Raw genomic sequence first — 27,434 nt, 5'->3', positions numbered from 1 at the left:
TAATTAATCGCCGCTGCTGTTTGGATTTGCTTTCAATTTACGATGACTCGAAAGAATCTATGAAATAGAACTTGAAGGCTAAAGTGGGAAATGGAACAGTAAAAGGATTACACTGGATATTAAACTTGATGTGGCAGTAAATGTGAGTTTTATTGCCAAAGCATTAAATATTGAATGTCTACGGTGGGAAAAATATGTGACAACGGAGAGAAAATTATGTCGAGTGTTCAAGAAGCTACTCCCTTGACTGTCCGGACCTTATTTTTCTATGGATCAAACGTAATGCTTAAAATGAAATGACTTTGAGTCTATGAATTGAGGGTTAAAATCAGTGTAATGTGCCGATAAACACGATGATAATTCAGAAAAAGAGTCAAAAGTTTAACGATTTGCAGAAAAAAAGGAAAGTGAAACTTCTAATGGAACACCTTTTTTTTTATTAGTAAAGGCGAGTTTAAAAAACACATGAATTTTCACAACATACAAATGACTAGTGAATCAGCGAGTGTCGGTATAGAGGTTGTTACAATTTATCCTGGATAATTAAAGAAAATGCTTGCTCAAGTGGGTTACACACCTGAGTAGTTATACTTTTCTGGGAGCGTATACCTGCTAGAACTTTTATTTCTTGAGAAGAAAAATCAAAACCAAGTTTTAAAACTTCGAAAAATCATCTAACATTTCTTTTGGAAAGAAATGCCACTGGTTATATGAAGTTAAAGTCTCTTTATGAATATCACTCTGAAAATCTAAGAGCTTTCAAAGGTTTCGCAAAGTTCCATCTTCCTCTTGTTTAGTGTTTAAATAAGAAGGTATGGATGGCTAAGAGCCTTTTCAAAGAGTGGCTTACAAATAATTTTTGCCTTTCAGTGGAAAGGTACTAACCCAAATATATTTCCAACAAAACATTGCTTGTTTTAGACATTGTACCGAAGCCACCCAGCAGCAGGCTTAGATGATTTTTTGTTAATGTGAGAATAGAATACATTCCCAAGAATACAACTTTTTGGCTCCAGCCAAGGTGTGATAGTTAACTTCAAGGCATATTATATGAGAACTTTCAAACAACTTATGAAAGTAATTGATAGGGAAGATAAACCAATAGCTAGAGATTTCTGGATAAAAATTTGTCATAATGGAACTGCGGATAATATAGCTGTGTCACGGGATGAAGCAGAAGCTTCAACTTTGAGTAATGCTTGTAAAAGTGTATGGCCAGACTGTATCCTTGACATTACAAGTTTTCCTCAAACAGAAAGTCTACATCAAAATATTGGAAAAATATTGTGAAACTTACAAAGGATGAAAGAGTTGAAAAATCAAAGAGGATGAAATAACTTGAGTTGCTTGTGTCCCAGAGAAAAAGGTTTATCTAACCAGAAGTTGATGCTTTTAGACAAAGAACAAACAGAGAATACAGATGAAACAATGGAATTTCCACCTACACACTTAAATTGACTGCAAAAATTATTGCTAAAGGGTTTTGGCACTCATAGAAGAAGGTCTGCAGGATTTTATTGATAATGAATTGTGAACGGAAAATGCAAATTACTAGAGGAGTTTACAATAAGCTCAGTTCCTTTACTGAACCGTCATAAACAACAAACAACTTTGGATGTGTTCTTCAACCCTCAAGCTGGCGTCCGTGATAATGAACAATAAGATAGCAAATGTTCTCCCTCATCCTCCTAGTAATTCTCATTCTACCACCATCCCTCACTCAGTAGTCAACATCTTTTGTGGTAAGGACGCACTCTTGCGATATTATGATTCTCATTAATCCCCTAACTTATTCTTCTAAGTGTTTCTGTGTCTTTATGGATTTGTATTGTTATGCGTATATTTAGAAATTATGTTGCTTTTTCTCTGCTTTCTTCTGCTTTTTATTTATTTATTTTTTCATTAAAGTCTATAAGAAAGCAATCTCACTTGAAAATATGAAAATCAATAGGAAAATGAATTTCGCATTACGGGATTTCGCGTTACGCCAGATTTTCAGGAACGCATTACATCCGTAAAGCGAGTGGGGTAGTGAAAGGCATTTTACTCAACAATGTGCACGCAATACCTACGTTGGTTGATCGTTGTATATATTATCATTGTAAAATAATTATACGGGTTTCTATTATACCCCGGATGTACATTCTTGTGGCGTGTACTGCATTGTATTTTGAAAGAAAAGAGTAATGCTTTCTTCTAATGTGCATTTGTTTTGTTGTTTCCAATGTTATTTCAGTAACTCGCCGCTTTGTGTTGTATTATTTTGAATTGTTTGTTTTTGTATCGGGGGTTAATTGCATAGTATACGTAAAAGTGGACTGAAAGTCAAAATTGACAAACACACGATTCTGAATAGCATCACATACGTGTTTTCTTCCCTTTATATATATATATATATATATATATATATTTACTGAACGTAGAATTGCAATCCTTGGTGTAGTTTTTCAATGTTTGGCATCGTTTTTCTATATCTTGTGTTTTTGTCATATTTTACAGGATATTTACTTTCATATTCTACTTTTTACATAATTCTGCTTCAATTCTTTTGTACTTCAAATGCTTCTTCAAAGTTTTCGTTGCAAATATTCGGATGTAGAGAGGACCAAGATGTATATCATAGAACTTAATATTTTAGAAAAAATTATAAAGAGCTGTTCCAGTTCTTTATAATTATTTATGTACGATTCACCTTGATCTTGTTGTCAATCTGAACAGGCATCCCGTAGATTATAATTATTATTATTATTATTATTACTCAGTAGTTTTATTTTTATAACGTGCTTTCACTTCACTACCGAGCGCAGCTCTGTGCGCCTTGGGTATGTGCTGTGGTTTGCTGTGGTGCTCTTATGTTTACTGTATTGAAAGTGTTTTGCGTAGAATGTGTGCAGTACCCAGTAGTGCAATTTTCTGTATGTTATATATATTTGTAAGTCCTGCTATTTTTGTTATGTATTTGTCTGAATATTTTTTTATTATACCTAAGGCACCTACTATGATAGGAATTGTTTCTGTTTTTAGATTCCACATTCGAGTTATCTCTATTTCCAGGTCTTTGTATTTTTGAAAGTTTTTCCATTTCTTTTAGAGAAACGTTGTCATCTGCTGGTATTGATACATCAATTAGAAAGCATTTTTTTTCTTCATGATCTTTGACAACTATATCTGGTCTATTTGCCTTAATTTCTCTATCTGTGTGTATTGGCATATCCCAGAGTATGGTTGCTTTCTCGTTTTCTGTGAACTTTTCTGGCGTGTGTTTATACCATCTTTTTTCTGTTGTTATTCCATAATGTTGGCATAGCTTCCAGTGTATATAGGTCCCAGCTCTGTCGTGTCTGTGAATATATTCCTTCTTAGCCAGGACTGGGCAGCCAGAGATAATATGATTTATTGTTTCTTGTCCATCTCCACATATTCTACAGTTACTTGTTATATTTCTTTTCATAATGTGTTTTTGGTAATTTCTGGTGGGGAGGCTTTGGTCTTGTGCAGCAATTAAAAATCCTTCAGTCTCTGCTTTGAGTCCTGAGCTTCTCAGCCATTGCTGGGATTTTTCTCTGTCTATTTCTTTTGCATTTAGTTTAGCCCAGTATCTACCATGTAGGGGCTTTTCTTGCCATCGTTTTATCATGGTCCGTTGCTGTTCTAGTTTTAGTTTGGATTTCATTTGTTTTATAGCTTTTGTTGTTTCTTCTTCTTCTTCTTCGTATTTGTTAGGTAGATTGATTTCTTGTTTGTATTTGTCAGCTTCCTTAAATACTGAAAACAGTTTTTTGTTTTGCTCGTGTTTTGTGGCTATTTGTATTAGTTTCCCTTGCTTCTGGAGTAGGTATTTTTGCAGTCCTATGGTGGTTATTTTATAATAGTCTTCTAGCTGTATAAAACCCCTGCCACCTTCTGTGCGTTGTATATATAGCCTTTCTATGTCAGATTTTGGGTGGTGCATCCTATATCCTGTCATTATTTTTCTTGTTTTCCTGTCTATTTTACATAGTTCGTTTAGTGTCCAGTTAAGGATGTTGTAGCTGTAGCTTATAACTGGGACAGCTAAAGTGTTGATACCCATTATCTTGTTTTTAGCATTGAGCTCTGTTTTTAGTATTGATCTAACTCGTCTATAGTACTCTTTCTTTATTTTTTCTTTCATTTGTGTATGTTGTATCCTATCTAGTTCATTGACTCCTAAATACTTATATGGTTGGCTTTCGTCTAGTTCTCTTATTTCATTGGCTTTATCTAGTGTTATATTGCTACTTTTAACTAATTTTCCTCTTTTCAGGGTTGCTTTGGCACATTTTTCTAATCCGAATTTCATTTCTATTTCCTTGGTAAAGCCGTGTACTGTCTGTAGTAGTGTTTCTAGCTCTTTGTCGTTTTTTGCATATAATTTTAGGTCATCCATATATAGAAGGTGGCTGACTGTTTTTCCATAGCATTTGTAACCGCATCCAGTTCTATTTAGCAATTCTGTTAAAGGTGTGAGTGCCAGGCAGAACAGGAGTGGAGAGAGCGTGTCTCCCTGGAATATTCCTCTTCTAATGGGGATGGCTTTCGTTTTCACAAGTGCCTCTTTTGTTTGGAGCTGTAGCACTGTCTGCCATTTGTTCATTGAGTGCTCTATGTATTTTATGATAATTGGTGCCACCTTGTTTATGGCTAGTGTTTCCAGAATCCACGTGTGGGGAACACTGTCGAAAGCCTTTTGGTAGTCCACCCAGGCCATACTGAGGCCTTTCTTTTTGCTGCGGCTGTCTTCAGTTATGGCTTTATTGATCAATAATTGATCTTTACAGCCGTATGAGCCCTTGCAGCATCCCTTCTGCTCTTCTGGAAACAGGTTGTTATTTTCCAGGTGTTTACTCAATCTCTGCGATATTATTGCAGTAAAGGCTTTGTAGATCGTAGGGAGACAGGTTATAGGTCTATAGTTTTGTGGTTTCTCCGTTTCCGTGGATTTGGGGATTAAGATGGTTTTCCCTTTTGTGAGCCATTCAGGCATTGTCTCTGGCTCTGCTATTATGTTGTTAAAGTTTTCTGCCAGCTTTTTATGCATTTCTGGCAGGTGTTTTAACCAGAAATTGGGGATCTTGTCGTGTCCAGGTGCCTTCCAGTTGCTTAGTCTTTGCAGTGTCTGGGTGACCTCTTCAGTTGTTATAGGGGCCCAGAGTTGCTCAGGTGCTAAGTTCGTTGTTTTAATGGTCCTTTTTTGGGGTTGTTGCTTCACCGACCATATTTGTTTCCAGAATTTCTCTAGTTCTTCTGCTGTTGGTGCTGAAGTAATGTCTATTTTATTTTTACCCAGTTCTTGGTAGAGTTTTTTGGGGTTGGATTTGAACTGTTTGTTTTGTTCAAAGAAACGTTGGCGTTTCTCATACCGGCGGATCCTCTGTGCTTTGGCAAGGATGTCTTGCTTTAGTTTTTCTTTTGCCTCAGGTAAGTCTTTTTTTGTAATGCTGTATTTGTACAGTATTTTTGTTTTCTTCTTGTTACTTAGTAGTGTTGATTGTTTACTAATTTCGTTGAGAATCGATAAATCTTTTCTCTTTTTTTTAATTTTGTTCTGGATGTTATTTATCCACAAGGTCTGTTTTGGGTGGTAGAACTCCTGTTCGGATGGGTTTGAGTGAGTATCCTGCTTCTTTTGTGGCTGCAGTGGCTGCCGCATATATTATGTCATTTAGCTCAGTGATATTGCCTGTTGTTTCTGTGGTTGTTAGTTCCGTGACGGCCAGGTTTATGCTATTTATTATTGATGTTGTTTTATTGTCTATTTTGATTTTTGGGAGATATAATCTGTGGTCCATTCTAAGATCTGTGGTTTTCAGTTCTTCGGTTATTTTCATTTTCATAGTATCGTAATTATTAGGTTTCCCTTCGTTATTTCCAGGCTTTATATTTGTTTTGCCTTCCTTTTCATTCATATGTTTGTCTGTGGTGTTCTGGTTTGGTGCTTTTTGTACACTATTATACATCTCTATGGTCTGGGTTTGTTGTTTTTTGTTTACTTCGTTTTTGCCGGAAATGTTACGTTTGTCCTCGTGTTTTGCTATCTCAGTGTTTATATTATCATTTAGCATTGCTGTGTGACTACTATCTAGATTTTCCTGATGTATTTTTCCTTTCAATTGTTCTATTTCTATTTCTGATATTTTTTTTTGCTTTTAGAATATATCTTCTTATGTTAGCTAGTTTGTTAGGGTTCATTGTTTTATCGAGGTCTATATTTACATTATTTTTCTTCCATGTTTTATATGTATGTGTTGTTGCGTTTTCGTTTCTTGGGTAGAGTACTGCTGTGAAATAGGCGTGTAGGATCGAAATGTGTTCCTCACGTGTCCATTTATGCCGTTTTGGTTTTGTTTGCGGGACATGAGGATCAACGTCCGGCCCTTTATTTTGACGGTCGTCGTTTTCGTAGGGTACCGGTTCGTTTATTTCTGTTGTCAGATTGTTTTGCACGTTCATATCTTCGTACTTTTTTCTTAACAAGCTTACAGTACGTACTTCTCGATTGTTATTCTTGGGTGAAATAATACCGGTGTTATTTAATATGTTTGTAATTATTATTATTATTATTATTATTATTATTATTATTATTATTATTATTATTATTATTATTACTATTATTATTATTATTATTATTATTACTATTATTATTATTATTATTATTATTATTATTACTATTATTATTATTATTATTATTATTATTATTATTATTATTATTATTATTATTATTATTATTATTATTATTATTATCATCATCATCATCATCATCATCATTATCATCATCATCGTTGAGTGAGAGAGAGCAACGCATGCCGGTACAAATATACAAAGCCCATTATATCCATCATGACTACCCGTCTAATAAGGGTACACCAGGCACATGCATCACAACCATATGTGAGTGACATGGTGATCTCATATCAAGATAAACAGTGCATGCCCTTGCAGGTGGGGCCTAGTTAGAATTTTCTTCAGGTTGAGTAGCCCATCCCGCTCAAAAGATCCTTGAATAAAGGGTTGTTTTAAGGATGATGAATGTTTCGAAAGGTGAATTATTCTAACTCCAAAGAACCTATCTCGGCACATTGGCTATGTTTGCTTCCCGACTACTTCTGCTCATGATCAGAGATGCACATATCGTCAGCCAACAAAGAACATGCTCAACTGGTTATGGTCAAGCAACTGACAAGTAAATCTGTGGTACTGAGCAGAATATTTGCTGTAGCCCGTTATCTTTTTACACTAAGACAAAACATGTACATAACAACACTACTAATCAGTTAAAATCAAAAGCCATGAGAATCACTGCTTCATACTGAATTATTACTATTCAGTAGTTTTATTTTTATAGTGTGCTTTCACTTCACTACCGAGCGCAGCTTTATGTGCCTTGGGTATGTGCAGTGGTTTGCTGTGAGGCTCTTATGGTTACTGTATTGAGAGTGTTTTGCGTAGGATGTATGTAGTGCCCAGTAGTGCAATTTTCTGTATGTTATATATATTTGTAAGTCCTGGTGTTTTGTTATGTATTTGCCTGAATATTGTTTTATTATAACTAAGGCGCCTACTATGATAGGAATTGTTTCTCTTTTTAGACTCCACATTCGAGTTACCTCTATTTCCAGGTCTTTGTATTTTGGAAGTTTCTCCATTTCTTTTAGAGAAACGTTGAGATTTGTTGTTATTGATACATCAATTAGAAAGCATTTTTTTTCTTCATGATCTCTGACAACTATATCTGGCCTATTGGCCTTAATTTCTCTATCTGTGTGTATTGGCATATCCTAGAGTATGGAGGCTTTCTCATTTTCTGTGACCTTTTCTGGCGTGTGCCTATACCATCTTTTTTCTGTTGTTATTCCATAGTGTTGGCATAGCTTCCAGTGTATATAGGTCCCAGCTCTGTCGTGTCTGTGAATATATTCCTTCTTAGCCAGGACTGGGCAGCCAGAGATAATATGATTTATTGTTTCTTGTCCATCTCCACATATTCTGCAGTTACTTGTTATGTTTCTTTTCATTATATGTTTTTGGTAATTTCTGGTGGGGAGGCTTTGGTCTTGTGCTGCAATTAAAAATCCTTCAGTCTCTGCTTTGAGTCCTGAGCTTCTCAACCATTGCTGGGATTTTTCTCTGTCTATTTCTTTTGCATTTAGTTTAGCCCAGTATTTACCATGTAGGGGCTTTTCTTGCCATCGTTTTATCATGACCCGTTGTTGTTCTAGTTTTAGTTTGGATTTCATTTGTTTTATAGCTTTTGTTTTCTTCTTTTTCTTCATAGTTGTTAGGTAGTATGACTTCTTGTTTGTATTTGTCAGCTTCCTTAAAAACTGAAAACAGTTTTTATGTTTTGTTCGTGTTTTGTGGCTATTTGTATTAGTTTTCCTTGCTTCTGAAGTAGGTATTTTTGCAGTCCTATGGTGGCTATTTTGTAATAGTTTTCTAGTTGTATAAGACCTCTACCATCTTCTATACGTTGTATATATAACCTTTCTATGTCAGATTTTGGGTGGTGCATCCTAAATCCTGTCATTATGTTTGATTATTCTGGCCGTGCCAAGAAGGCAAACCTTTTGTAACGATTCTACTGGGCATTCTATTCCAGATTCTTTTATATTCCTCTTGATGCCTTCTGATACTGTTCCCAAGGATCCAACAATAAATGGCACTATCTTCACCTTCTTCATTTTTCATAGCCAGGCTATTTCGTACTTAAGAGGGTTGTATCTATCTATCTCTTTGCCTTCCTTCTTGACTATTCGTGGTTCAAAGGGGAATGCAACGTTAACTATACAGCATATGTGGTGCATCTTGTCCACCACCACTAGGTGAAGTCTGTCATACTCTAGCACCCAGAGGATTTTGCTAGTCTCTGACTCTGCTACTCTCTGCGGTTTGTGCTCATACCACGTCTTACCTCTCTCTCTATCTCCCACTTTTTGCACAGTTTCCAATGAAGCACTTTCGCTACCTGGTCGTGTCACTATAACTCATAATAGTTTTTAGAAAGTCTACGGCATGCGACACAGCAGAGAGACTTTCTCATTCTTCAGGCTAACCCTTCAGATCGTGGCCAGAGCTTGTTCCTGCGCTGCAAGTATAGTGCTCTCGGTCTCTTTATTTAGGGTTCCTTCCATCAGCCAATCCTACCTATTTTTTCTTGGAACTTCTGTTGTGGTTACATGGAATTGTTTGTGAAGTCCCTTCTTGCGTAATTCTTTTTCATGTCTTTTTGTACTTCTTCCCTTGTTTTCCCTTTTTCTCTGCTCTCAATACTCCCTCGTTCCTAACAGTCACTAACAACGTTTCCTTACTTTGGGTTAGGTATCTCATTAAGCTCTCGAGTTCCATACACATGCAGTCTTCTACACTTATCAGTCCCCTTCATCCATTTGCTCTCTTCATGTAGTGTCTGCATGTGGATGATAGGCTTCATGCATTGTTAGGAGCTTCTTTGACTTCCTGTCCATCTTCTTTTGCTCCTTTTCTGTCCACTTCGGAATTTCAGCGCCATACCGAACTACTGCGACTGCGCGTGAGTTTATTGCCGAAATTATGTCTCTGGCATTCAGCTTTGAAGCCAATATTTTTCTCGCTCACGGCAGGTACTCTCTCTTTTTATTGTTGTTGTTGTTGTTGTTGTTGTTGTTGTTGTTGTAGGTGTTGTTGTTGTAGTTGTTAAGGAAGAGTGCTGGCAGAATCGTTAGAACGCCGGGCGAAATGCTCAGCAGTATTTCGTCTGTCTTCAGGTTCTGAGTTCAAATTCCGCCGAAATCGACTAGCCCCCTCCCCCTAAATTTCAGACCTTGTACCTTTAGTAGAAAGGATTCTTCTTCTTCTTCTTCTTCTTCTTCTTCTTCTTATTATTATTATTATTATTATTATTATTATTATTATTATTATTATTATTATTATTATTATTATTATTATTATGTGTCAAAAATTCGCAGCTTATTTTGCTGGGTATGGATGGAAAGTGTCAGCTGTCCACAGCCAGAAGACTAAGGGGACATTTGTCTTACTGGTCATGCTTCAAGAACCTTGCCAAGAATTCTTGCAGTTCTGAGATTAGAGTTATGTATTTGTGCATCATTTTTAATAGTTTAAAAATATAACAATATGCATTCTACTATGGGGCCCAAACCTGAAATTTTGTGAGGAAGACGGGAGGGGGAGGGGGCTAATCGAATATATCGATTCCAATGCTCCACTGGCATTTATTTTATCGATTCCAAAGAATGAAGTGCAAAGTTGACCATGGTGACATTTGAACTCAGGGTGCAAAAGCTAGAAGAAATGCCACTATGGTTTTTGCCTGGTGTGGTACCGATTCCGCCAGTCAATTAGTATTGCAGTCGTATATTTAAAAGATTGATGCGAATTTCTAATACCTGTATAGGTGCAATTTCCAGCTCCTGAGGTGTGAACATTATCTTTTCGGTCTGTTGAATGTTATTTGTATTCTGAATAGGTTTTATTTTCTTGAAGGATATATTTCATTGGTTTTTAGAGTTTTATTTATTCGGTGCGAAGTGTATTTGACAGGTCTAGCTCGCGTTGCGGAACTCAGGTTACAGAATTCTGTGCTCGAGGAAATTACAAAACAAGATCATTAATTTCTGAAGACGGCTCCTAATTCGACTTACACGCCGTTTTAGTCGTTGAAATTTCTCAAATCTCCTCGTGTAGATTTGAGATATTATAAGAAGTAAAATGACAATACCTATAATTGATATTGGCTTCAAATTTGCTACAAGGCCAGCGTTTTCAGGGAAGTGGGTAAGTCGATTGCATCGAACCCAATGCTCAACTGGTACTTATTTCATCGATCCTGAAAGGGATGAAAGATAAATTCGATCTCGGCAGCATTTAAACACAGAGCATGAAGCCGCCGGACAAAATGCTGCTAAGCATTTTGTCTGGTATGCTAACGATTCTGCCAGCTCACCGATACACTGAGATGGTTGACAACTTGTATAATACGTTTATTCCAATTCTCCGTTTTAACGTCTAGTTGTCAGCATAATACCTAATGGATGTATCCACCGACTCGATCACATCCTCCTTTTGCAAGAGTTGAGCACCCATAATCGAAGTGGGGTTTTTCTATTTCAATTGTAATGTTTGCATAATTTGCGCGTGATGTTAGAGTCCTCTTTTATTATTTTGTTTTTATCCTTTGTTTTGTTTGCTTGTTTGTTAACAAGTGCATAACAAGTAAATATCAGTAGACAAAGGCTAATGTGTCAAATATTTAAGGTTTTAGTTTGCCTTTTATTTTCATATATTTTTAATATGTTAATATCTCAGGTCTTATGAAGATAGCAGCTTGGCAGAATCGTTAGCACCCCAAGACGGTGAGCTGGCAGAAACGTTAGCACGTTAGGCGAAATATTTAGTGGTATTTCGTCTGTCTTTATGCTCTGAGTTCAAATTCTGCCGAGGTCGACTTTGCCATTCAACCTTTCGGGGTCGATTAATTAAGTGCCAGTTGCATTCTGTGGTCGATCTAATCGACTGGACCCTTTCCAAAAATTTCGGACCTTGTGCCTAGAGTAGAAAAGAATCGTTAGCATCCCAGATAAAATACTGAGTGGCATTTCCTCCGTCTTTACGTTGAGTTCAAATTCCACCGACATCGACTTTCCCTTTCAACCCTTTCGGGATCGATAAAATAAGTGGCAATTGAGCACTGGCGATCGATGTAATCGACTTACTCACTCCCTTGAAGTTGCTGGCCTTGTGTCAAAATATGAAACCAATATCTGAGGCCTTATGGAAGACGGTGAGCTGGTGGAATCGTTAGCACGCCGGGCAAAATACTTAGCGGTATTTCGTCGTCTTTAGCTCTGACTTCAAATTCCACAAAGGTCAGCTTTATCTTTCATCCTCTCAGGGATGGATAAAACGAGTACCAGTTGAGTATTGGGATCGATGTACCAATGTAGCCCCTTTCCCCGTAATTGATGGCTTTATGTCATAATTTTTAACCAATATGTGAGGTCTTAGACTATATGTAATATGCTATATGCCATATACGATGTCCAGGTAAACAGTTAACCTTGTTAATCTGAGAGTATAAACAATGAAACGTAATGGGTGAGTAAGTTATGACTTTTTTCAGAAGAACCATGATGCCGGGAATAGAATCTCTAAGTCTTGTAACATCAGCAGATAATTAGATATAAATCAGTTTTAAGTAAGAAATCAATCAAGGCACTTCAACTGAATTAGCCACGAAATAAACAGCCAACTCCAATGTAAATCAACAAAACATTGAACGGTGAAATTTGCCAGGACACTGAAATTGTATTTGTACATTGTTAATTTGAGATTTGTGTTCGTGATTGATTTGCATTAGTAATTTATATTAGTAACACTGGATCAATGCTGTTTTTTACGGTGATATAATTAATCAAGGTGTTACAGTCATCTTTATACTTTCTTCTGATATCTTTAGACATTATTCCAGTAAAATTAAGATCCCACTCTTTCAACATTTGGAACATTATGATACGGCAGATTATTTTATGATTCTCAAAAGAATGGCAGATTGATTGACAGCAGGTAATATCACTTCAATATAAATCTTGTGAATTGATATTGTACTCTGACAAATGCGTACATATGAGGAATTAAAGACAAAATACTGAAAGTGATTGTTTGAATTCTGAATAATTGGCCTTTCATATTTTGTACTTACAAAGTTATATGACGCGACATATATACACATCCCTGTATATAAATATATGCACAGCCTTTTTACATGTGCATATGCATGCAACTGTCTACATGCTGCATTTTGCTATCAATAGTCAATTATTTATGAGCTTCTAAACTGCTCAATATTCATGAGCTTCTAAACTAGTTCTGCTGTTGCTGCTAACTCAAACACCGGGCCGACTAAAATGGCAGGATCTATGTAAATACACATTTCATTGAGTGTATTCTTCTGAAGAAAGGCCTTTGCTCTCGAAATATAAAGCTTTTTGTTTCTTTAAACTTTCTACATTGTTATAAACTTTTCTTATTTCTCCTTTCATTCATATTTTTCTATTTTTCTACTGCAATGCTTCAAGCGAACTACAATGTTCTTCGCTCAATATTTTGATTTGTTAACCATCCACACTATTTTATATAAGGACAGCGAGGGAGCCTCTACGTACTTTATTGACTTGATAGAAACAGTAAAATACTTTACAACAGTGTACATACACTCTGCCTGACAAAACAGCGGGAAAGCCGTGCCTGGAATCACAAATACACATATTAAAATAAATATCAATATACTCAAAGTAATTTATGAACTCATGCTTTTATTAATGCTTGTCCTTCGTGATGTCTGTTCCATGTATATTCTTACACGAACTCACGATTGTTAGACGCGTGTATATGTTGAGTGTATGTGTAATATAATGTATACACAGATACAAACATTTCTATGTATATGTATACATAATTAAGCATATACATTATATATATATATTAAATATTATATTTATACATGTATGAATATATGTCTGTATGTCTATCTGTATATCTGTCTGCATGCTTGTATGTATATGTATGCATACATGTATGCATATATGTATGCATGTACGTATGTATGCATATGTATGTATGGATGTAGTATTCACTGTTTCAGTCATTGAACAACAGCCTTACTGAGGCGTCACCTTCAAAGGTTCTGGTCGATTAAATCGACCACAGCACCGCGGTATATTTGTGCAAGACTTCGTTGATCGACCGGGATATAAGTGGGGGCGTAACCAGATGGAGTAGGGACGTAATCGAATATAACAAAGAATAATTATATTAAGAGTTATGTTTATTAATTTTATCTTGCTAATCATTTTACGTTTTAGATATTATCCGTTATTCGTCTCTTTGTCGCAATGTTGGATCAAACAGATGGCTCTCGGAAACCTGTTGAAATGGGTTCGTTAGCATTGTTAGTTGTTACAACAAATACAAAAGTATTTCCAAACACGACATATATATGTTTATTTACACACGCACACTATATATATGTATGTGTATGTTGTGTCTGCAAATATGTTTTTGATGTAAGAACTAATAGTACTAACGAACCCCATGCCAACATATATATATATATATATATACATGTAAATATATGTGAGCGTATACATGTGTGTGCGCGTGTGTGTATGTGCGTGTGTGTATGTATGTGTGTGCGTTTGTGACTGCCATCACCGCTTGACTACTGGTCTTGGTGTGTTTACGTCCCCGTAACTTAGCGGTTCCCTAAAAGAAAACCGATAGAATATGTACTAGGCTTAAAACATAAGTCCCGAGGTCGATTTGTTCGACTAAAATCCTTCAAGATAGTGCTCCTGCATGGCCGCAATCAAATCACTGAAACAAGTAGAACAAAAGAATATATATATATATATATATATATATATATATATATATATATATATATATAAAGAGAGAGAGGGGGGGGGGGTAAATAGAGATTAAATAAACCATCTTAAGGGATAGAAAATATCCAATGATTTACTGATTCGTTACCTATTATATTGTTGTGAATAGTAATATTCCTAAAATAATAGTTTTGAGTATAAAACTTTCTTAAAAAAATATTCAAATTAAAATCCAGAAAATGGAGAAGTAGCGTTAATATAATTTATTAACTGCAAAAATTCAACATTCTCCCTTACAGCTGTTTCGATTTTGCCCAACCGAATTAAATTCAAGTAGTCAAAATATTTTGTGGAGCAAAATCTTGTCAGTGGAGTAAAAACACAAACACACAAACATACACACATACACACACACACATACACACACACACATACACACACACACACACACACACACACACACACACACACATATATACATATATATATATATATATATATATATATATATATATATATATATATATATATATATATATATATATATATATATATATATATATACATACATATATACGACGGGCTTCTTTCAGTTTCCGTCTACAACAGCCCTCTTGGACATAGTTTCCTTCCTCACAAGCGATGCATTTACGCCTCGCGCTGAGCCTAACATACAAATCTTTTTAGAAAAAAATTCAGATGTGCATTGTTGTATCCACTTCATAGCCACTTTTACCTCACCTATGTCATCAAGTTATTATTCTTGTAAACTGTTCTTCATTGGACCAAGCAGGTGAGAGTCGGAAGGTGACAAATTCGTCCTGAATGGTCCTGAATGGAAGACTGTAGTGCAGCGCAATTTTACTGGTTACTTGATTCGTTGTCAAAGATACATATGCGTTATATGGATGTCACACAGCCTAAGCTCCTCCTTCGTCAAAAACTCGTTAACGACATGTTTCTATCATCAGGAATCTATTATTTACCGACTGCGAAAAGCAAAAAATAAATGTGTTACTATGGTGGAAGACTTATTCTACCACCTGTGCAATTTGAATGACCTATTTTGTATGCATAAGCATGTTGGTAATCATATATATATATATATATATATATATACACGTGCGTGTATTTGTATGCGTGTGTGTGTGTGCATGCGTGCGTGTCTGTGTTTATGTACAACGCTTTCGTATTTGGTTTGCAAAATTGTCGATGTCAATTCGTGGGTTGAAACAAATCTAGTGTTCAGGAGGGGTCATTACGTCAATACTAATAAACACATGCAGTGGTTCAATATTGTTTCTTTATTGTTAGTCAGTTGGTTAAATATCTAACCAACCGACTAATCCATCGTTTCTTTAATGTGCTGGCTATAGAATGAATCGATTGTCTTTTAGTCATAACCCTTTCATTGCTATTCGCGATCTCTTCAGTGACATACTTTGTCACTTCAGGTCCGCCCTGAGTCTGTTTAACCAGCACATAAATAAACGATCGATAAGTTTGTTAGCTAGATATTCAATCAATTTACTAACAATAAAGATGTGATATTGAACCAGTGCATGTGTTGTTATTATTATTAATATTGGCGTACGTTCTCTCCAAAGACAGTACATAATATATATATATATATATATATATATATATATATATATATATCTGCAGAAACATGTGTAAGTGCAGAAATGAAAAGAATTAACTAACTGCTGAATAAAACTGAATATAAATCTCTGTTCTCTTTTATTATAAATTCACTCTATATACATATGTGTGTGCGCGAATGTATGTGTATGTGCGCGCGTGTGTGTGTACTGCATTTTTTCGTGATTAAGACGCGTTCTCGCCTCTCGCATAAAATGCACCTCTATTTTACTAGTATATCTTGTGAGGAAAAATCAAATTCAATAGAGTAAAATTTATTTGCCAACGTAAATTGGCAGTCCTGGTTAGGACGATGTTACTATCATTTTTAGCCCTAGGAAAACATCTTTTCCAGTTGGCTACCAACGCACAACTGCGTCCGTATTCCTCGAACAAGGAAGCTAATATTTCCACGCAGTTGTGCGTCGGTAGCCGGCTGGAAAAGATGTTTTTCTGGGGCTAAAAAGGGCAGTAACATCGTCCTAACTAGGACTGACAATTTACGTTGGCAAATAGATTTTAATCTGTAGTACTGTTGCTACTTACTTCTGGCTCAGAGATTTAAAACAAATTCAATAATTTTCATCAAACACTTATTGAAAAATATTTTAATGTTTTGTAGGTAAATATATGATTCTACGCAGGACATGCTGTGCATGTAAAATCAGAAACTTATTGTATATAAATTGCATTATACGAGTGGAGTATTTCAGTATTATCTTCTTTCAGATCAAGTATATAGATGTTCATATTTTGGTCTAAAGAATGCCATATTGGCTGTAAAACTCGTGCTTGTCTATGATGCTTTTTGTTACCGCAATCAGCAACCAGAACAATGCTCCACCGATATGGTTTTACTATCATCAATTTATTGCAAATGACCCATAGACGAATTAAGGTTTGCCATTCATCTTTCTTGGAGAATTTTCATCTACTTAATTTTAACAAAAAGTATGGTAGGCGAGGACCTATAATGAGGATAATGTTTTGCACGAGCAGATGTATAAAGAAAATTGAAATGGCAATTTAAGAAAATTTCTATGAAGATTTGTATACAAATACTTCCTCAAAGTAACAGAATTTATATGAGGCCAGTGCTACAAACATGAAATGCTTGTCACTTATATAATAACACAAAGGGACAAGATGTGTGTGTGTGTGTGTGTGTGTGTGTGTGTGTGTGTGTGAGCGCGCGCGCGTGCGTGTGTGTGTTATGTTTGTGTGTGTGTGTGTGTGTGTGTGTGTCTGCGTGTCTGTGTGTGTGTGTGTGTGTCTGTCTGTGTCTGTGTCTGTGGAGGCGCATGGCTTTGTAGGTAGGATGTTGCACACCTGATGATTTCCTGGACCGGGCAAGCGTTGTTCTTGAGCAAGACACTTCATTTCACATTGTTCCCGTCCATTCAGCTAGAAAAAATAAGTAATCCTTTGATGGACTAGTGTCGCGTCCAAGGAGAAATATATACGATAGAGACACTTGAAAAAAGGACCTATGCTCCTTACAGAGTAATGTGGATTAATTATATGTGTATGCATATATATATATATATATATATATATATATATATATATATATATATATATGCATATATGCGTGTGTATGTATGTATGTATACTCACATATATGTATGTGTATGTGTGTATGCGTAGTATACATATATGTGTGTGTACGTATGAGTGTAGAACGGTACCTGCTGACCACATTTAGTGAAAGAATTCAGTTTTTCTATGAACATTTTCCTACCAAGCGCATATATTACTGCAACACGAGAATCTGCGTGTGATACTCCATTAAAAAACTGTTTAATAAAAGGTTTGAACTTCAACAAGAGCTGTCTTGATGGGAATCTTAGTCTGCCGATTGTATTTTCATATAACTTAAGTATACTATTTTCACAAAATCAGAAATGGAGTTTCTCTGTTCTTTATGTGCTCTCCACATATATTGCAGACAGAATCTGGATGATTTAAAACACTTTCTTCGTGAGGAAGCCATGTCTTCATTTCCAGCTAAAAAGAAAAACAAAAACAAAACTTTTGCAAGTGAGAGAAGTAAAATACGTTGTTGGGATCATTAACAATTACAATTTTGTTTATTACTGCCATGTGCAACAGAAGAGTTTTTCAGAAAGAAAAATTATAGTTACACAGCAATTAAATGGCAATCTCGTGTAATGCTATCGGTATTACACGAGAACACACACTGTGATATGCTCATGAGCGTTGCATTTATTGATAAGTGCATTATCACAAGACATAGGACTGCTAGAAACAAATGCAGGGCGCATTCTTATTCAGTAGCGTGAATATACCTCAAATCGGGTCTAAGCTCCGAAGCACCAGTGAACGTTTTTAGAATTTATTACCCAATCTAATCATATGTCTGGATAAAGTGTTTTCTCACTCGCTGTAGAGTTTGATAAGACACTTATTCAACCAACTGACCTACTTCCACTAATGAAAAATCAGCCTGACTGATGCTTAACGGATACACTATTTCAAGCTTTCATAAAATATTGCTTGAACGATTTGTCTATAATATACGTGCGTAAAAGTAAGAATGGAAGGAATTATCTGAAATTAATCCTATGTATAAAATCGGTACTATATATTTGAATATACTTTTCTTATGTTTGTAAACAAAATCTTAAATATTTCTATACACCTACATATGCACACACACACACACACACACACACACAGACATACACATATAGATACGCGCACATTTACACATGTAGACATAGACACACACACACATATTCAAATATGTGTGTGTATGTATATGTGTGTATGTGTGTGTATACATGTATATATGTGTGAATGCCTAAATGTGTGGTTTGTATGTGTTTGTAATATTTTTTCGCACCACTTCAAGATCATTTCAATTCAACACCTTACAGGAAGACCATTAATCTCAAAACTTTAATAGTCGTTCTTTTATTTATTTTTTTTTTCTAACCAACAAAATATTTGAAACAAATATTCACGAATTTACATCAAATTAATGTTATTCAATTTATAATGCAAGAAACGGAACTTTAGAGTAGGTTCTATGTAAAAATGTTAATTTAACTAGGTGAGATACTTCATAATTTAATATTGAAATATCAAGAATTTTATCTTAAATTATTACCATAACCACATTCGCCAATATTTCAATTAAACTTCATTTATTTTTACTGCATTCGTCTACATTTAACTATATCAACTAATTTTCTCATTTCTCATTTTCCTTGCGTTCTGCTTAGTATTCATAAAATGCGGAAAGCTTATATTTATGACGTCAGCACCTGCATCTCGAGAACAGCAGGAGCTTCTTTCTGTACTTACTGTAATTATCTTCTAATAACTTTTGTATTTTTTGTGTTTGTATTTTTCATCACCAAAAGTGAAAAATACAAAAACATTGAAAATATAATAGAATGTATGTTAAAATAATTTAGCACACTCTTGTGTGTATATGTATGTCTTAAGTGAATAGGTTTAAGTATCGCCCGCCTTCTACATAGAATATATCACTACTCATTTCATGCACTATTGTTACTAAGCAACATGCTAGCATATTGTAATCGTGAAACAACTGTTTTTAGCACTGGCACTAAATCTGTAATGAAAAAATTCAGTCAAGAATGATTTATGCTAAATTTTTGTGTATATAATGATTTATAGCGTTAACACAATACCAAGAATTTGGAGGTGTGTATATAAAGACGTTTGAATTCGTATTGGGAAAGAAAGTATTTAAAGATAACTTAATGACAAGTTTAATTTCGAAAGTGATTAATAACATAACCAAGGAAGTGACATTTCGGTTTCGGTGCCCCAGCATGGCCGCAGCTATCGAGTTGAAACTGATTAAAGAGTTAAAGAGTATAAAATGATGTAGTAGACAGGAATGTAATTTACTTGATTCTAAATAACGACGAATGACGTCGAACAAAAGTTAATCTCCCATGTAGCCCGAAAGCAACATGGTCATAAATTTTAGTTGAAGCTATTTCTCTTAATTAACACCACTAAAACCATTAAAAAGTATGCTCATTCCCTTTTCCCTAAAATATAGCATATTTTATGGCTTTGACGAAAATAATTTAATTTAGTATTACACATTTAGATAAAATCGAAACCTCGACCATCATTCTAACTTCAATTAATACAAAGTAAAGTTACCTAAAAGTCATACGTGAAAACAATCAAAAAACAAGACAGAACGTGTAAGAGAGAGAAAAACATTCTGTAGAACGAGTTTTTGAAGATTTTACTTTTATTTCAAGGGAAATATTTCGAGCTAATTGTTTGCTTTTCTGTGGCTACTCGAGTTGCGAACGATACAGTTAAATTTTCCTCAATTTACGACTGATCGTCTTAAAAAGAGGACACATTCGATAAATGCCGAGACAAAATCTGGAAAGGTCACAGTTGAAACGAATTTTATTATGAGTAAAATTCAGTTAGGATACATCTAGGATTAAGCAACTACAATTTGTTAATCTCACATTTCCGTCCACTTATGATAATGTGACAATTCCGGAAGATGTAAATACTAGTTAATGGTTATTGCAATCAATACACTGTTTCTTACTTTGGTTCATGGAGTTGTCACCGAATTAAGAAGAATTCGTGAAGCAAAATAAACATCAATGTATTGATTTTATTATTCAGTCATTCAGTAAATATTATTATTATTCAGAAATTTTTTAATGAACCTAAGTAATCTGAAGTGATTTCCAGCTACTTTGCATTCAACTGATTATTTTGTTTCATGCCTAAAAAATCATTCCACTTAATACCAAATTTACTATAAGTTTTGTAGTACATCTTCTTATCCTAATTAGCGATCTCTTTTTGCTTTCATTTAATCAACTTTTCATTATTTAATATTCATTAGCTAGCTTTCATTTCAGTATATAAATTTTCTCAAGCTATTCTTTAAACTGATTTTTATGACCTAATATTTACCAGTTTGTTCCTCGATCACAAATTGTAGTTTACACATAGACATTATGAATTTGACATGACCCTGTAAAAGCTAGTAGTATCTTGAGACGCGTTTTATTTTCCTTTGTTTTTAACATAATCAACTATCTATATATTCTGCAAACTGATTATGTATTAGGAGCCCTTATTTCGAACGTACACCAATTATTACTTATTAGAATAATTGAGAAACAGATAAATTGTTGAAATGCAGTGTTTGAAATATAGGTTATGTGTTTCGATCTAAGCATTAGGGGAAACCTATGTAAGAATTGAATAACTAATGAAATCACTAATTCAAACACTCGAAACCTCAAACTCTGTCTCTTAATTCATTTGATGCGCTGCATTTTATATTTGCTTTTATGAAAATAAAAGTGTGTCATATACAGTTTATTTTATTGCAGTCTTTCTGATTTTTTAAAAACAAATTTATATTTTTATGAGATTTTAACAAAAAAAAAAGATATTGAGAACAGAAATATAAAATGCAATAAAAAATTTTGCTTTATCAATATTTTTCTTTCAACTTTGATGCATGCTTTAGGAGAGATTAAACTCGGCTCAATCACCAATCACAATCAATCATCTTACTAAAGTATCATTGATATTAATACATTTTTTATATATAAAATGTTTATTTTCCTCTTTGTTGTACTTGGCATAGTTTGCTGAAAAATAGATAACATGAAAAGCATAGGAAGTGCAGTTTTGTTTTATATATTTCTTGCATTCATGTTGATAAAATTTATCGGGTTTCAAATAGTCGTTTTTAATCGGGAACTTTTACATATCGAAGAAAGTTTCGAGCAACAGATTTAAGGGCTCGTTGATAATTTTTGCAAGTTAAGGTTGGTTGAACTAATTTATGGGGCTAACTTTATTAGATATGGTGAATGACTACTTTTTCTTAGATCTACCACAGGAATTCAATAACATTTAAAAACTAGGAGGAAACAAATATTTGGATGGCCAAGTTTTTAATAAAACGTTAAGTTAGCCTTGTAATCCCATATGTATAGAAAACAGTGAATTTCGTTAAAAATCTAGCTATACAATTATTAGTGCTACTTTTAAATCAGCATAAACTAACCAAATATAATTGCAATAATTTAAACTGTATTTAGCTGTTTCATTTACGCCAGACCTTTACATATCGTAAAGAAACGGTACATCTACCCATAGATATGTGCGCACGCGTATATATATATATATATATATATATATATATAGAGAGAGAGAGAGAGAGAGAGAGAGAGAGAGAGAGAGAGAGAGAGAGAGAGAAAGAGAGAGAGAGAGATAAAGAGAGAGAGAGAGAGAGAGAGAGAGAGAGAGAGAGAGAGAGCTTTTAAGAAACTGTATGATCAAATTTTATTTAGCCCATAACTAACTTCATTTACTAGTGGAAACGACCTAAGAAGCTGTATAATAATCGTAATGAAGTACACCAAAACAAAGTCAAAAACGATAACGAAAAGCAAGGAAACAAACTACTGGACAGCACCGAGAAAAGACATAACAGCAGACTGAAATCCAATTTAACACAACTAGAAAATTTTCTTCATTAGCTCCCTCATGAATATCAATGTGATTTCAACTCCAAAGATAGAATCGCTACTTCCGTTGTGTCAAATTGTATTCGGGAAATCTCCATACTGTTTGAGAGGACACATGCTAAATGTTTGTACCCTGTTCACAAATCATAAACATACACATTCCAAACATTAAAATATACGACAAAAACTGAAACATAGACACAAGACTGATTCGTTTTATTGATAAGCAGGTCATAAGAACACACTATGATCAACTAACAAATCGGATATACCACGATGAAAGATAAAATAATAATTAACTGATATGTATTAGGAATAAATTACTTATTAATAAATATAATAATAAAAATATACTTTTAATCGATGGACGACATACACATGAGATTAGATCACCAGCTTACAGCCATAGATCACACAGTCAGTGAGCTACTATTTCCTCATTCAAACTGTAAGAGTTGTCATGTGTTAAATAAAGATTCCGATTAGTAAGTGGGACTCGCAGAAGAAAATAAGATACAAAGCGAAAGTGAACTTATTATCCAATGAGAAATTGAAAGACAATGTACTCCGTGGGTAACATTTTTCAAACAGCCTAAGCAAACATCCTCTCGAATTATTCAAAACTAATTACAACAACGCTCAAAACTTGCACTTTACAACCGAATTTACTTAATATACCATTGCGTAAATCAAGACTACATTCAAATTGCCTATTTAACCTTGAAGCTTTAAAACTTGCTTAAACACACGTCCAGTATGATTGTAAGTAAAGTCAAACCATAAATCTCTTTTCTATTAGTTATTTTTTCAAAATAAACACTCAATAACCTATAATCTAGAATGACAATATCATGTAAACACATATTTTGTGTATTTATGTATTTATTTTCACTTTACCGAATAGATATCTTTCTGTTTATATTTGACAATATTTGTATTTCTATTTATTCGTCTTTGCAACACTTGCTATTGTTTTACATTTTGAATTGCTTTCCAACTAATGGTTCTTGCCTGTATTACACAGGTTTCATTGTTTTTCAAATAATAAGTCTTGAAATATATTCTTTAATTTCTCTATAATGCATTTATAATTGACTATCTCCGCTCTCCTATCTATCTCTAGACCTATCACTTTCACCCTTACTCTCTCTCTCTCTCTCTCTCTCTCTCTCTCCCATCTCAGCTTACGACCTCTACGCTCTCTCGCCTTCCAATCACTTCTCTTTCTACTTTCTCTCTCTCTCTCCTCTCTATATCTTACTCCGTCTACTTTATTATACTGTTTTCATCTCTCTCTGTCTCTCTTTGTCTCTCTCTCTCTCTCCCCTCTCTCTCTCTCTAAGTATTTTGTCATTTACTCCTTCTCTTCCTCCCTCTTTCTATGAGTCTTTCTCTGTCATTGTGTGTGGTGTGCTTTACTCATTGCCTGTCATCCATTCTAGTATGTGCACTCGCTCAGCACCTTTCATGTTAACTCTCCTTATACTTGTCGTTTATACTCTTATCCCGTCAATCTATGCAACATAAAGCGCGATTGGACAAAGCAATCAGCCAAGCAACATTTATATCGTTTACTATAATGCTGATATATTTGCTAAGAACAACCTCGCGAAATAAACCTTTTCTCACTAATTAATGCTATTAATGCTTCTCTGTTTAATCAACAGAAGATTACAAAAGTTTCTCAAAGCCGAGTGTTCGTGGATATTGCTCATCAAACTGATAAGAAACAATCCATGAAACTTTGAGTCCTTGATATTACTTTCACGACTTTCTGGTGTCTAAAAATCAAAATGTACAGAAATCTATCTATCAGTCTGTCTGTCTGTCTGTCTATCTATCTAGCTATGCATATGTGTGTATGTATGCATGCATGTATGTATGTATGCATGTATGTATATGTATGTATGTATGTATGTATGTATGTGTGTACGTATGTATTTATGCATGTATGTATGTATGTATGTATTTTTGCATGTATGTATGTATGTATGTATGTATGTATGTATGTGTATGTATGTATGTATGTATGTGTATGTATGTATGTATATGTGTATGTATGTATATGTGTATGTATGTATAGTGATAGTGAATAGAAATGTGGAAATTAACATATTGGACCCAATTTTAATTAAATATTAATCAAACAAGAGTGTTTCAAAGTAGAAAAGAAATCTAAACTGTTACCTTTCTTCTTTTTTTTTCTTTTCAGAAACACCATTATGGCTTCTTTTGCATATAGCTCCTGTTCGAAATGAAAAGGACCAAGTAGTTCTTCTTCTTTGCACCTTCAAAGACATAACAGCATTGAAGCAACCGCTGGATGATGAAGCTGGAAAAAGTAAATTTGTTAGAATTCTTTTCTTTATCATTCCTTGAAAACCATAATGAATCTGATAATGTAGTGTGATATAAATTTTTTTTTTTAATTACTTTTCAGATAATTGATTTAGAACTACAGCACTTATATAGGAGGTCTTAGTAAGAAGGGTATTTCTAAGGTTTATAAGAAATTATGGTGAGCGGTGTTAATCGCCATTTTATCCTCTTTTTAGTAAAAATCAAATCCTACGTTAAACCTACTAATTCAATGTTAGTTAAATCATTCTCTATTACCAAAATGTTTATTGAAATAATGCAGGAAACACCGTACACATTGTGTATGTATGAATGTAGAATGGCAGTCATTTCGGATGTGAAAGTACATTATATATGTTCCTTCTTCTTTGCACCCTCAAACACATAACAGCTTTGAAGCAACCACTGGATATACATATACATATACATATATATATATTTACTTTCGGTACGAATGGGGTTTTTTTTATTACGACGCCATGATTTACAATTCTGTAAATAATAATAATGGAATTTCTTATATAAGCTTAAGGCTTATTGTGACCACCATGCAATGACGAAGGAAAATAGTCTAATAAAGGGGCAAAGAAGCCCTCGGCAGAAACAAGAAGGCTCTCCTTTCAGCTGATTCGCTGGTATAAAGGTGACACACTCGGTCACGTTAACAAATGGGCGTGAGTTCGAATCCCACGCAGATAGGAGAGCTTTCTTTTTCTGCCGAGGGCTTATATGCCCCTTTATTAGACTATTTTCCTTAGTTATTGCACGCTGATCGCCATAAGTTTTAAGCTTATATAAAAAATACCATATATATATATACATACATATATATATATATATATATATATATATATATATATATATATATATATATATATATATATATGTATGTATATATATATGTATATATATGTATGTGTGTGTGTATATATATACATATATATATATAAACAATAATAAATCTCTGCACCTACTGTATATATATATATATATATATATATATATATATATATATATATATATATATATATATATATATATATATATATATATATATGCATCTATATATATACATTTATATTTATATATATATATATATGTATATATATATATATATATATATATATATACACACACACATATACGAGAAGTCAACAATTATCTGCACTTTCGTTATAACATAACTTTATTGTCACGCTGCTTTCTGCACATGCGTGCTTATAGTTGGTACTATGGTGATCACATGATCACAGTTTGAGCCTGATCGCACCAGTTTTCTTTCTGGATTTATAGTGTTAACATGACGGCTCTACTAGCAATGTGCACCAAAGAAGAACAAAGAGTAGTGATTCGAGAGATGTTAATAGTGAACCGGTTCACCATTACCATCTCTCGAGTTTGCTGAATCTTCTCGTCAGCGGTGGAGGTTGACGGGTGTCCCGCTCCTTCGTCCGTCACGCTTGTCCGGCCACTTTTAAACTTCTCGATCCAATCGTACACACTTCTACGCAGTAGTGCACGATCCCAGTATTGTGCTAAAAGCCTCCGATGAATTTTAGCACGTGACACACCTTCCAACCTGAGAAACTGGATCACTGCTCTTGTTCTTCTTTGGTGCACATTGTTAGTGGAGCGGACATGCTTACACTGTAAAGCCAGGAAGAAAAATGGGGTAATCTGGCTCAGACTTCGATCACTATATACCTACAATCAATAATACCTACTACTTCGATCAATAATACCTATTATAAGCACGCATGCGCAAAAAGCAGTGTAACAATAATAAAGATATGTTATGATGAAAGTGCAGATAATTTTTGACTTCTCCTCGAATGTATACATACATATACGTATATACGTACACAAGTGTGTGTGTGTGTGTGTGTGTGTGTGTGTGTGTGTGTGTGTGTGTGTGTGTGTGTGTGTGTGTGTGTGTGTGTGTGTGTTTGCGTGAGTATATGTGAGCGTCTATGTATATACATATGTATATATGTATCGTGTACAAATGATTGTGATGGGAAAACTTAATAATACTCTTTTTCATCACGGTCAGCAATTGATTGAAAAGATAATTTCTAATATTTTTATTACCTACTCTATGTTTTATGGCTTTTTTCTCATTTGCAGCTACTCATCGAGGTATATGTCCGTTTATTACTTTCGTGTGCATTAATTTTTATGCTGAATGCGCGTTGCTTTTAATGCACTTCGCAAATATGTCAAAAAGTGAAAAATATTAGATTGGTGCAAAACTGCAGTTTGGGATTCTTCGGGAGGTAATTATAACAGATATTCTATAGTTAGGATTATTAGGAAAGATACGATATTTTAGGAAACATGAAAATCATATGGAATATATGTAATACAGCTGGAGGAATTTAAATTCCTTATGGAAACGTAAATTAAATATAGGAACATTGGAATGTTGGAATGTAATGCATATATGTGTGTGCGTGTGCGTGTGTACGTGCATGTATGTATGAATATGTATATATATATGTAT

General features: G+C 34.3%; 1 protein-coding gene across 4 annotated transcripts in view; it reads left to right on the top strand.

Annotated features, from left to right (window-relative positions):
- The window catches only part of LOC106884153 (voltage-gated delayed rectifier potassium channel KCNH1), a 435,108-nt gene that overhangs the window by 209,261 nt on the left and 198,413 nt on the right, over positions 1-27,434 (top strand). For all 4 annotated transcript variants that reach the window (XM_014935388.3, XM_014935387.3, XM_052973780.2 and 1 more), the window contains one exon: positions 24,786-24,914. In XM_014935388.3, the coding sequence (XP_014790874.1) occupies positions 24,786-24,914 (129 nt within the window). The remainder of the gene's footprint in view (positions 1-24,785; positions 24,915-27,434) is intronic.

Source organism: Octopus bimaculoides, chromosome Z (genome assembly GCF_046866305.1).
Source record: "Octopus bimaculoides isolate indiv1 chromosome Z, ASM4686630v1, whole genome shotgun sequence".
NCBI lineage: Eukaryota > Metazoa > Mollusca > Cephalopoda > Octopoda > Octopodidae > Octopus > Octopus bimaculoides.
The sequence above is the reverse complement of the archived record's forward strand: the minus strand, read 5'-3'. Positions and strand labels throughout refer to the sequence as shown.